The sequence below is a fragment of the Drosophila eugracilis genome, unplaced genomic scaffold (genome assembly GCF_018153835.1).
Source record: "Drosophila eugracilis isolate 14026-0451.02 unplaced genomic scaffold, ASM1815383v1 contig_2167, whole genome shotgun sequence".
Lineage (NCBI taxonomy): Eukaryota > Metazoa > Arthropoda > Insecta > Diptera > Drosophilidae > Drosophila > Drosophila eugracilis.
Genome location: NW_024573052.1, coordinates 3,573,098 through 3,586,144, shown reverse-complemented (window position 1 = coordinate 3,586,144; position 13,047 = coordinate 3,573,098). Strand labels below are relative to the sequence as shown.

The following is a 13,047-nucleotide window of genomic DNA, read 5'->3' as shown; positions in this document are numbered from 1 at the left end:
ATGAAGCTTAAGAGAGGAAGGGATTGAGCGTGGACTGTAGAGGACTCGCAGGCATGGGGCGGGGATTAGCGGGGAAGGATCGAGATACTTAGCTAGCTTAGTGGTTTCAGACGGGAAATACGAATAGAACAAAGGATTTTTTAATTGCGTTTAGAAATCCAGAAATATTCTCTATTATTATCTCCCTTTCAGCTGTGTAAATTCAAAATCAATTTGTCGTCCTGGCTTCCCTTCCTCCAGCACGAATTCCCCTCTGTCTGGGCCAGCATTTCATGGCTGGAAATAAAGATATGCGAGAGCGCTGCAGTTAACGATATCCCCCAGATATATATGTATATTGGGGGGAGTTCTAAGAATGGGGAGTACCAGATAGCAGATAAGTAGAAGTTTGGGACGGACTACTGCCGGGGAAGAGTTTGGAGAGAGGGTAGCAGGAGAGCAGGAGAGCAGCAGAGCGGCAGAGCGGTAGAGCGGCAGAGGGAGACGACGCGTGCCGAGGAAGGTGGAAGATGGAAGATGGATATTTTCAATTTTTTTTCGGGGAACGAGCGGACGAGGGGCGGCAACAATGTTTTATGGAGTGTTTTCTTGAGTGGTTCTGCCGTACTCCTCCGTTTTTCCTCTTGTTTTCCTTAAGCGGCTGCCGCTTTGTTGACTATAAATAACAATGGAATCATGACTCCAAATTAAACGTCGCAGGAGGAGGAAGAAGCACTGGCAGGGGCAGTGCGATAAGGGAAGAGCGGGAGGCTGTTTGTGCAAGAAGTCAAAGAAACACAAGAAACGCAAATAAAATATATATTTTCCTGACTTTCAGCTTGCATGTGTGTGTGTGTGTGAGTGTGTAACATGCGACGCTTGATATGAGTGGCTGAAGGGAGAAGAAAAAGGCAGAATAGTGGAGGAAGTGGCCAAAAGGGGGTGGACTCTGTTTGAATAATATAACAAATTGCCCGAGAACGGCAGCAAATTTGTTCACCGGGAAAGATGGCTAAATATTGTATTTGAGCACAAACTAAAGCTCATATTAATAGTGAAATCGTTATCTTCTCCTCCAAGAGCCGCCGCAGATGTCTTCATTATAAACAGATTAATCTCTATGAGAAGGAGGTTCTGTGGTACTATCGGGCTTTATGGTTTATGGTCTATGGAGGACACCCACTGGCAAAACTCTTTTAGACAGCAAAACATGAAGTGAGTCACCTCTCACTCCCACTTTTCTTCTTTTTTAGTCTGGCCATAATGGCAGAGTGCCGTTAGTCATCTGCTAAGTTCCAGGGGAAACCCCACTTCGATCACCCAACCCCACTTAATTGCGTCTGCTCATTTAGTCATAAAAGCAGGATGCATTCTTGGCCAGCGAGAGAAGAGATGGGACCTGGATAGAGCTGTTCTCTAGGGAAGGGATTGAGGGACAATCTCTCCCATTTTCTTAGCCGCCCAAATTCGATTCAAATTTTATTCAAGTGCTCGCTTATTCAGTCATCTTTATCGTCCCCAGCTTTTTGAATGTACTTTATTGAGCGCATTTTTCTGCTAGTCCCCCTTTTCCACCCTCTTCGCCCTTTTTATAGCTTCACGTTGAAGATTTCTTTGTTACGAAACCAACGAGCTGTGACCTGTTATAGTGCGACAATTTTTGGCTTTATCCTAGCAGAAATACGGATACTGATTTTTTTTGGGAAAATCAGGATTATAAAATATATATATTTGCTGAGTTATGGACAAAATACGGTCATATCGGGAGAGAAATAGGGAGAAACCAATTTTCCTATTTCGGTGAGGTCATAAAAATAGCTAAAAATGGCAAAATTTTGACATTTTAAACTGTGAACACAGTTCGACTGCATTTACAATTACGAATTTAATGATGTATGACATTCCATATTCCGACCATTATTGGCTTTGTTATGAAAATAATTCTTAATATTTTTGAGCAGCAATCAGGATTACGAGTTTCGGCAGATAATGGGACTATTTTTCTTCGGTTCTATGCCTATAACTTGGTCAAACCAAGACTTAGAGCTAAAAAGAAGACTGTTTTGTGAAGCTAACGACCACAGCAAACTTCTCTAATCATTAGTTTGTTGATTTTGGCAATTTTAAATTTCGACAATTTTTTGCATTTTCTGTAAGGGGTAACATCATCAGAATTTGAGAAAAACGGCTAAATTTTGACATTTTGAGGTGGGGATACAGTTCGATTGGATTTTTCATTACGAGTTCATCGATGTATGACATTCTACATTCCGACAATTATTGGCTTTGTTATAGGAAGAATTCTTGTTGTTTTGGGGCCAAAATCAGGATTATGCGTTTCGACAGAAAATGATCATAGATTTGATCGGTTTTATACCTACAACTTGGTCAAAAGAAGGCTCAGAGCTAATGTAAAGACAGTTTTGAGCAGCTAACGACCAAAACAAACTTTTCTCATCATTCGTTTCATGATTTTGTGAATTTGAAATTTTCTGTAAGGGGTAACATCATTAAAATTTCAGAAAAATGGCAATGATTTTACTTTTGAAGATGGTGATGCAGTTTGGATGGAAATCAAATTACGAGCTCACCAAGGTATTACATTCCATATTCTGACCACTATTGCCTTAGTTATGGCCAAAAGTACTGTCATTCTGGAGTGGAAAGTAAGAATGAAACAAATTTTCAATTATTTTCTCCCAAAATACATTGAGTGGGTTTTATTTGAATGCCAAAATCGATTGTCGGGAATTCCTCCACATTTCGTATTTTATTCCTTCTGACGGGGATTTACGGTAATAGGGGCGATTTATGTTAAGTGGCAGACATTGCACTATTCGTTAGGGCTATGCCCTGTGTGCATTGGCAATAAAAATGTCATTCTGCAATAGAACAGAATGTGTTCTCTATACTTTGGCTTTGTTGTTCGCGACACTTGGCAAAAACTTTAAATAACTTTCCAGGCTGGTTTAAAGGTCAAGCTTACTGTTGAAGATACGATTCGTGACTTGTTTTAAATTATAAAACACTTATAAACCGTTGAATGTGCTTTGATTAAAGCAACCAAATAGTAAAGATTATAGTCAAACAAAACTTTATCTTAGCATTTTCGAAGCCGTGAAAGTTCCCCACTATTTCGCACACTCTATAGGGGAATCGCTCAAAGCTCCACCCCCATTATAAATGGCAAATCCAATAACGAAAATTGCCTGGATTTGGGTGTCTGGCTGACAGGACTCAGATACCGAAGGATTTCGAATCAGCTGTGTCTGCGAATCTAGAAAACGCATTTAGATAAAGTCAACTTACTGTCTCAGCCCTCAGCCCCCTTGCTCTCCCCTCCGAACCGCCTCCGATTTGTTCTTTGTTTGTTTTCGGGGGCTCAAAGTTTCACACGCCTAAATGCAGGCCATTCATTTGATTCATTTTATGGCGAGAGGGAGGAGAGCTAGCAGACGGAGTAGCCGCAAGTGCACGAGTTTCCCTAGTCTGAACTTTGCTGTTTGGGCCATTAAATAAGTCATTGCCAGCGGGCCCTTGGCCTCGAGTTTTTGTTTTGGCGGTTTAGGCACAGCCCGATTTTATGGCTCAACTTTCCTGAAATTTGTTCTATTCTTTGTTAGTTTCCGCTGCTGATTCGCTTTAGATTTCAGCACTTTAGCAAGTTGATCTAGCAATAGTTTTCCTCTATCGTTTCTTCATTCTCTTTTCCCTGAATTTATCCTTGCATTTTCAGAGTCAACGACTATGCATGTCCCTAACTCTTGTCTACTTCGATTATAATCTATCTCAGCTGGTGCACACGTTGGATTCCATTGGCAGTAAGCGAATTCCTTCAGCTTCTTCCCTGAGTCCCTGTGACTTCAGCTCATGTCATGACAGGCATAAACTTTGGCATTTTAAATGGGATGCCAGCAGCGAAAAAGTAATAGGAAAGCTTGGGATTGGGCTTGGGGACATACAGAGATGACCCAGGTGGGCGACATGACTCGGCTTCTACCCTTTTTGTTGCTACCTACATCTATATCTATTTTTAAACCCGCGGCCATCTGGTGGCAAGGACCTCGGCTTAGTCACCTAGCAAATCGTAGCCACTAAAACAAAGCCTCTCTGCCTTGCTAACCATAACTCAACACCTCTACGGCGGGATAACATTAAACCATTGACCCATTTGGAGCACACAATTCCCGTTTATGTTATCCCACTGCTCCCTGGAACACCCACATTCCGCCCTCTACTATCGAGGAACAGCCACCTGCTTCGATTGCCTCTCCAGATGCACCTCCTTGTACTCCTTGGCCCAATTCTTGTCTCCACCCCCCGCCCTTATGTAACTTCCGGCTTTGTTTAGTTGTCAGTTCGGTTTCCTGGTGTGCCAAATGGAGTTATTTTTTCCTGTCTCCCCTTCCGACTTCCTCGTGTCCTCCGTGCCAGTTGCATTACTTGCAAATTGTTGTGTAACCATAAAAATACTTATATCCCGGGGCGGTGGCATGTGCCAGACTCACTCCTTTCCCATTACGGCCGCTGCTGCATTTTTCTGTGGCATTGCAGTCAAGGGTTAAACTGTCGCCTTCGTTGCCTCTTAATTACACAAGTTTCTCCTAGAACTTGAGCCCTGGCTTAAGGAGAAGTCGCAATCTGGCTGGCTCTCTTCGAGCACTGAACCGTCGTGCAGCTTTCAGAAATTTTTATATTGATATCTTAAAGTGTTGCCACATTTAGACCTCATAGCCAAGAAACAAGATACCCCTTTCTCACAGTATTAGGAGTAGTAGGAGTCCACTTTCCGCCAGTCTGCTCGACTACCAGCAGTTAATCCCTTGGCGTGGGTCATGACCCTGCCCTGAACTTTGTCGTGGCTTAGTGTGAATTTAATTTAATTTGGAAAAGTTTGCGCTGTGAAAAGTTTGCAACTTGAGTAACCTTTTTCTTTTTCCTTGATCTTTTAGGTGCGTGCCATGGAGCAGCGGCTGAGTGAGTGGCCGAAGCCACCGCCTCAGCAGTCCCAGCATCCGCATTCCCATCAGCACCAGCCAGTGCCCAGTCATCCGCAGGAGCAGCAGGCCAGGGGCAATAGTTCTCCGAGTCATCAGGCAGGCGGATCTACAGCAGCAGGATCAGGCGCACCGCCGCCCACCCAGGAAGCGGAGAAAACTATAACTTCTCTGGAGATCCAAGTGGAGGAACAGAGGCAACTGCGACTCCACGACGCCCGGCAAATCGAAGCCAAGGCCGCCAAGATCAAGGAGTGGGTAAACAACAAGCTCCGCGATCTCGAGGAGCAGAATCAGTTACTGCGTGAGCAAAACGTAAAGTGCAATCAGCAGTTGGAGTTGCTCAAGAATCACATAGCCAATCAGTCCCAGCGGCATAGTATCGTAGGTCCTGTCCGAAACAGCCTCAGCCTAGACGTCCAGGACTTCGCCGGGTCCGGATCCAATCCCGAACATCGGCGGAGAAGCGAAAGCCTAGACCCCCAGGAGATTATTGGCCGACCCCTAACCAGCTCATATCCCCATCACCAGCACAGGAGAAACCTCTCGATGGAGCCCCAGGAACTGGAACGAAACCTGGTAGCTGCGGTGGATGGCCTAACCCTCGCTCCACTGTCCAGCATATCTAGCGAAGCTCCCGGAGGATGCCCAACTGGGGCTGGGGGCGTTCCCAGGCCTGACAGCTCCGACACGGATACAGCCCATGACTATGCCGAGATTTACACGCCATCCTGCGAAAAGCTACCCGCCTGGATGAAGAACAATCCGGCTCTGATGGCCAGTGGTGGGAATTCCAGCACCACCACAACCACCACCAGTGAACTAGGCGTGCCACGGCCACCGACGCCACCGCTGCATCGGTTTCCAAGCTGGGAGGCCAAGATCTACCAAGTGGCCAACGATGGGCTGGCGGGATCGGGAACGGGAACGAGTACCGCTGAGAGTGCGGCCAGTCAGGAGCCAGATATTCCAGAGGGAACGGGAACCAATCTTTCCAATGGCCGACGACACGGTCACAGCCATGGATCTGGGACAGGAGAAGGACACGGTACCCTGGGCAGCACGCCTGGAACCCCGCTGCCGCCCTCAAGGCAACAACAAACCGCCAGCGGCGGCTTCTGTGATATATCCGTGCCCGTCTACGCAACGGTTAAGGGTCGAGCCTCGCAAATCCGTTCGATGCCATTTACAGGCGATTCAAGCGACGACTCCAGTGACGGCGAAGACCATGCGGTGATGCTCACCCACCACTCGCACAACTCCTCAAGCACGGACAACACGGAGACCTCCACCTCTGGCAGTGTTTCCAGCCCCTCGAAGAGTCTGAAGACCTCTTCCAGCTTGAGTCCGGCTAAACGAAGTGGTTCGGAAAGTCCCAAGAACGCCAAGGCGCGTGGTATGTACCATGTTCCATATAGTCCCTTTCTGATGAAGCCCCAGAGTAGCTTAGTCCCAAATATTAATCTGCCTAACGTCGAACTAACACTTTATACCTCTGAGATCCTAATTCCTAACTTACTAGCTCCTCGTTTCTAAATCCTTTTGCCTCAGTCTGAGTGCCGTACTGGAGTACGCCTTCAATTCCAAATTAAAGCTTTGTAATCGAGTCCCCCTATACCCCATCCCATTTGATATGATGAGTCCCGTCTAGCACTGCCTTACCTCCAACACTGAAAACTATCAAGAAATTAAATGTGAACTCTAACAACTTGCGATTCTAACAACTTCTGTCCATCAATCTACCATCTACCATCGCCCACCTAATAACCTAATAACCTAATAACCAAATAACCGCCATTAAACTCTAACCCATCCACCGCAGTACACCTCCAACCATGCACATCCACAACCACAAACTCCAGCCACATCATCCAGCATCTCCAACCGCAATCGCACCACCAACACCACACACTGCCCCACCAACACCAAAATCATAACCACCAGCTGGGAGCCTACACGCTGGCGCCTTCGAGCAGGCAGATAACGCTGCCACGCCCCCATACGCCCACGCGGCACTGCCACGCCCTACAATCTGGCAACGCCCCCTACCCCCTCCAGCACATACGTGGCACAGTAATTTCAGATCTCTCCTTTGAATCAGGCCTCTCGGACGACTACGCCTTGCCCCCCGACGCCGTATCGGAGTCAACGTGCATGGACGCCTCGATGCCATCGCTACTGATGCGACAGTCCTACGTGGATTCGCCTAGCAAAAAGATCGAGTCGTTGGAAAAGGTAAGTGAACTGAGATCGGCCCATTAAAAGCGTTTTTCCATTTACCTTTGACCCGTTTCAGATGGGCCACCTGGCCAAGCTGGGTGGCAAGTTGAAGACTTGGCGGAAGCGCTGGTTCATTTTGAAGAACGGATCCCTCAACTACTGGAAGAGCCAGCATGACGTGCAGCGGAAGCCACAGGGTCAAATCCAACTGGATGAGGCCTGTCGCATCAATCGGGCAGAGGGAGCCTCAACCTTTGAGATTGACACTGGCAAGAAGGTCTACTACCTCACGGCGGACTCGCACGCTACCATGGACGATTGGATTCGAGTACTGCAGAACGTGCAGCGCAGGAATGCCACGAAGCTGCTGCTGAGTCGCGATGACCAGAAGCCCACAGTGCAGGGTTGGGTGACCAAGGTGAAAAACGGACATCCCAAGAAGTGTTGGTGTGTGCTGTTGGGCAAGATGTTCCTCTACTTCAAGGCTCCTGCTGAGACGGTAAGGATTCAGTGGCTTTCCAATATGAAACTATTCCTAATTCTCACATGTATTACGATTAACAGAATCCCCTGGGTCAAATTAATATGCGCGATGCCCGAGTTGAGGAAGTGGAACACGTCTCCGATTCTGACTCAGAGGAGCGCGAGGACGCCGCCCAGGATCAGGCTAGACTCACGGTGGCCATCTACCCGGCACACCAGGGACCAACCTACCTGATTCTGTCCGGGAAACCAGAGAGAGATAACTGGCTCTATCACCTAACCGTCGTTTCTGGCGGCGGCCCAAGTGCTGGCACACAGTACGAACAACTCGTCCAGAAGCTCATGGAGACCGACGGCGATCCGAGTAAGTTCTGACATTCGGAGATGCCAATGGCATAATCTATAAAAATCGTCCCTCTTTTGTGTAGACTGCGTCCTGTGGCGCCATCCCATTCTGCTGCACACCAAAGACACAATCACGGCCCCGCTCTCATCTATGCACACCGAAACCATGCATCCGGAGGCCATTAAGCTTTTCAAGGTGAGTGGGTTTTCTTGCCTGTGAAGCCTTCGAAACTTAATACAAACGTGTTCCTTATCATCGCAGAGCATTCAGCTGTTCATGTCGGTGGCGGTCAACCAGCCAGGCATCGACTACCACGTGGTGCTCGCCCAGAACGCTCTGCAACATGCTTTGGATATGCCCGAGCTGCAAATGGAGATGATCTGCATCCTGATTAAGCAGACCTCCCGCCACATGGGCCAGAAGCTCAGTGTCGGCGTCCAGGTAAACAAGAAGCTGGGCAAGCAAACGCGCGTAAGTTTTTTAGTTGCAAAGCTTTTTATGTCCCCCAAATTGCTCCCTCCCCGAACCCGCATCCCCCTGGAAATGTTTAGTTGTTTTTTGGTGTAGACTTTTAATCCCCAAATCCCTCACTAACAATCTGCATAAACAGCCCGAGAGAGAGCCTCGCAGAAGGTGGGAAACTGACTGTACTAAAGGTACAGTCACCACCCTTATCTCAAATTGGTATTCTTTTCTTTGCGATCATGACCAGCCACAATGAGCTTTGCTTCAAGGAATAAGCTTACGAACGCTTTATACGAAATATCATTACAATAATGTAAAACATATGAACATACCTATACATATACCTATAAACACAGCCAACTAACATTATAATCTATATACGCATGCTAATCTATCCAACTAAATATCTAACTTAACCTAGACAATAGATTGTTACTCTAAGTGTTTTCTTTTTGTTTGGTTTTGAGTTCCCTTTAAGTAGCAAACAGACAACAAATTTCCCCCATAACTGTTGAAAATGTTTCTGTATTTATGTATGTATATATAGCTTTCAATACATAACTGTATACCTCTCTATATACTATGTACTTATCATCAAAGCGAAAGAAAACCAAACCAGCTCATTGTATAAAGTAATTGCTGTAAATTTTACAAAATTAATTAACAAAATACATCATGAACCACTGAACACTGAACCATCAACATCACCTAACCACTGCTCAGACATAACACTAGCTCACGAAGCAGCCGCATACTTTTAATGCTCAGTATAAGTCCCTTGCCTTTGCCAGTGTTGGCAACTGGGGCTGTCTTGTGTTTGTATTTTGTTAACGTTTCTCTACAGTTTGAATAGTTTTCCTCATTTCTTATTCTCGTATATATACATACTTATAATTCGCTTTGAATGTACTCATTGTCTCGACTACTTATGTCTCGTTATCCTTCGCATTACGCTTCCTAAACGAACATAACAAAGTGTACAACGTAACACAACACTGCCAACAGAAAACAACATCAACCACAAAACCAAAACAAACAAAATCCCACTGCTAACTAATGATGAGTGAAAAATTGATCCGAAAATGTTTTCTGGCTTCTTCTTCTTTTCTCCATCTTTTTGTTGCGTTGCGTTGCGTTTCGAACGTTGCGTTTCCGTTGAATGTGTTTCGCGTGTAATTTTCCAACACTGTACGAACGACCGACCGACCCCGAAATTTACAGCAACTACTGTTGTGCGCCACCCAAAGCCTATTCACCTGTGATACCCAACAGGCGGGCCACGCCCAAGCCAACGGCAGTTCGCCCACATCCATACAGGTATGCGGGGAAATTTATGGTCTCTCTAACCCATCTATCTCTGTACCAGTTGCGTTCAATTTCCATAGTTACTTACGTAGTTACAACTTTCCGAACCTCACTTCTACTAACTGTAACTCTAACCCATCCGAATCGAGTCGTTTCCAAACTGATAAATTAATGATGCTATCCCTAGGCTCCAGCTTCCACGCCCATTATCGACTGCAAGAGCAACCCGCCCGCCTACAGCTTTGTCCAGGGCTGGCAGCTCCTGGCTTTGGCCGTGTCACTATTTGTCCCACGCTCGAGTCGCCTTCTGTGGTACCTCAAGCTCCATTTGTCCCGGAATGCAGATACCAAGACGGAGACTGGAAAGTACGCCGCCTACTGTGAAAGGGCTCTGGAGAGGACCCTGAAAAACGGAGGTCGCGAGACCAAGCCCTCACGGATGGAGGTGCTGTCTATTCTGCTGAAGAATCCGTATCACCACTCTCTGCCACATGCTATTCCCGTGCACATGATGAACACCACCTACCAGGTAAGTGCTATTGGCTATTACCAGATAGTCTTAGCTTTTCACACAAAATCCCTTATTCCATAGGTGGTTTCTTTCGACGGCTCCACTACCATCGAAGAGTTCCAATCCACTTTGGCTCACGAGCTGGGCACGAGGGATGCAACCAACGGGTTTTGCCTGTTTAGCGACGATCCTATCGAGAAGGATCTGGAGCACTACCTAGAGCCGCTAGCCAAGCTGTGCGACGTCATCAGCAAGTGGGAGACAGCGCTGCGGGAGAAGGGATCTGGCAAGTTCGAGAATTCACGAGTGATCCAACTGAGCTACAAGAACCGCCTATATTGGAAGCACACCATCAAGTGCGAGACGGACAAGGAACGATTGCTCCTCTGCTACCAGACCAATTCTCAGATTGTCCAGGGCAGATTCCCTTTGTCTAGGGAACTGGCTTTGGAGCTAGCTTCGCTTATGTCCCAGATCGACATGGGCGACTACTCGCTAGAAAAGTCTAGGGATGTCGGCGTAGGCTTGAAGGGTCTGGACAAGTTCTACCCGTATCGCTATAGGGACGCCCTGGGTACCGAGCAGCTGAAGGATGTGCAGGAACTGCTGGTCTCGAAATGGATGCTTCTCAAGGGTCGCTCCACATTAGATTGTGTGCGCATTTACCTCACCTGCTGCCGGAAGTGGCCATATTTCGGAGCCTGCTTGTTCCAGGCTAAGCCCAGACAGAGTTCGGAATCGAATATCACCACGGGAACAACTCCGGTAGCCTGGTTGGCGGTGGCGGAAGATGCCCTGAATGTGCTCGAGCTTTCCACAATGGCTCCAGTGGCCAGGTATCCTTATAGCTCTGTGATGACCTTTGGCGGCTGCCAGGACGACTTCATGCTGGTGGTTTCCCACGATGACGGCGGAGGCTGTGAGCAAAAGCTTCTCTTTGCAATGAGTAAGCCCAAGATATTGGAGATAACGCTGCTCATAGCGGACTACATGAACGCTCTGGGTCACACTGTGCCCGGAACTCCGCAGATGAACTCACTGACCCGAAATGGATCGCATCGCTCGCTTAGAACCTCCCAGCGTCCGACTTTGGGTGGTGGCTCGGCAGTCGCCACCGGTTTCTCCACAAATGCCACCACCACGGCCCACAACACACTTAATTCGCATGCAACGCACACGCTCAACTCAAACCACTCGCATACGCTTAGCAGTTCCCATCACACGGGCGGAGGAAGTCAACCCGGCACACTTAGCTCGGGACACCATCAGCAGCACCACCATCACCATCAGCCTGATATACTGAAGAGCACGCCAGATCACCAGAGGATCAAGTAGAGCTACTGATCGTGGGAACACTAAAAGGACGATGTTATCTTATTGATCGAGGATAACAGGAAAGAGGATCACAGGGATAAAAGAAATAGGAGCCAGTGCATCCTAGTGCTCATGGATCACACATTGTACATAAACGAGGATCACACATAAACAGACATATACGACTAAACGGATACATATGCACCAGCCTAGCGGCAACAAATATTCACCTAAAGATAAAAAGTTATAAGGATAGATGGATAGCGATAGAGAGACGACTTGGCCTGCCCGGCCTGAGATGGACCTTCTCCCTGCGCACCACTCACACTAAAGTTCTCGTACTCTAAACTTATATTGTAGGCAGCAGCGGAAGCAGCAGCAGCAGCAACAAGCATATATATAAATATATATATTTATCTATTTAATTTTTTTTGAATAGTCCTAAGCCAGCGTACCCCAGAATGCATGAGGTATGTAAAACGTAAACAGAACATGAATCTCAATGTTTAGATTGTTCTCGTCTTATTTTTGTTATTTTAACCAAGAAACCAAGAAACCAACAAACAAGCAAACACAATGCCAAACACACCTATAGAAATGATATATTCGAGTGTTCTCGCTCTTCGATGCTTTGTAATGAATCTCAATTTGTAATTGTCCCTCCATGCGCGAAACTGCCTTTTGAATTTGTAGATGTCGGAGCCAAGAACGAGAAATCAAATGAAAAAGTATAAACGATTCCAAGAACAAAACAAAAGCAACTAGAAACTAGCATTAGCCGAAACTAATCGAGAAAACAAGCAAATATTTTGTAAACGATTTTTCAAGCCCAGTCAAGGATCATCAACTAAGCATCCCCATCTTCACCTAGACTTATTGTTACGCCAGCGATTGGTACCGCTTTCCGCTTGAACCAAAGCACCGATTTTATAGACCACGTTTTTAGTTTTTAACGAGATATCTGACAAAAACTCACTCGCCAGAGCTCCACTCTCTCTAATTATTTATTCCCCACTTTTTTACACATCCCCACAGAAGCATATGCATTCATATATATATATATATATATATATATAGAAAGAGAGATCGAGCGTATATATGTATTCGGATTCGATATTTAACAAAATTATACACACCAAATTAACAATATAATAGTGTATCTGGTAACAGCGCATTTTTTCCTAATTGTAAAGATTTGATATTACAAATTTATATGCGCCGAGACGCAACGAAAACGAAAACAGAAACTAAACAAATGAATTAAGCATCTCATTGGGAAGAATCGAAAGACGAAGGCTTGCAAGTGGATATAAACTATATAGGCGAATGTATCACATCACACTCCAGTGAAACGAAATATATATAATGGAAATTAACAATTAAAACTAAACCAAAAATAACCCGTAGTTTTGAATCTCTCTGGTGGC

General features: G+C 46.1%; 1 protein-coding gene across 11 annotated transcripts in view; it reads left to right on the top strand.

Moving 5' to 3' along the window:
* LOC108105471 (uncharacterized protein CG43867) overlaps positions 1–13,020 on the top strand; it is a 96,004-nt gene extending 82,984 nt beyond the window's left edge. For 4 of the 11 annotated variants that reach the window (XM_017212071.2, XM_017212076.2, XM_017212082.2 and 1 more), the window contains 9 exons: positions 4,932–6,372; positions 6,799–7,211; positions 7,273–7,695; positions 7,761–8,043; positions 8,108–8,220; positions 8,287–8,496; positions 9,712–9,807; positions 9,983–10,324; positions 10,388–13,020. In XM_017212071.2, coding sequence (XP_017067560.1) covers positions 4,932–6,372; positions 6,799–7,211; positions 7,273–7,695; positions 7,761–8,043; positions 8,108–8,220; positions 8,287–8,496; positions 9,712–9,807; positions 9,983–10,324; positions 10,388–11,641 — 4,575 coding nt within the window. In that variant the 3' untranslated portion in view covers positions 11,642–13,020. The remainder of the gene's footprint in view (positions 1–4,931; positions 6,373–6,798; positions 7,212–7,272; positions 7,696–7,760; positions 8,044–8,107; positions 8,221–8,286; positions 8,497–9,711; positions 9,808–9,982; positions 10,325–10,387) is intronic. The other 7 variants (XM_017212078.2, XM_017212081.2, XM_017212077.2 and 4 more) reach the window with 5 other exon arrangements.
* The last annotated feature ends 27 nt before the right edge of the window (positions 13,021–13,047 follow it).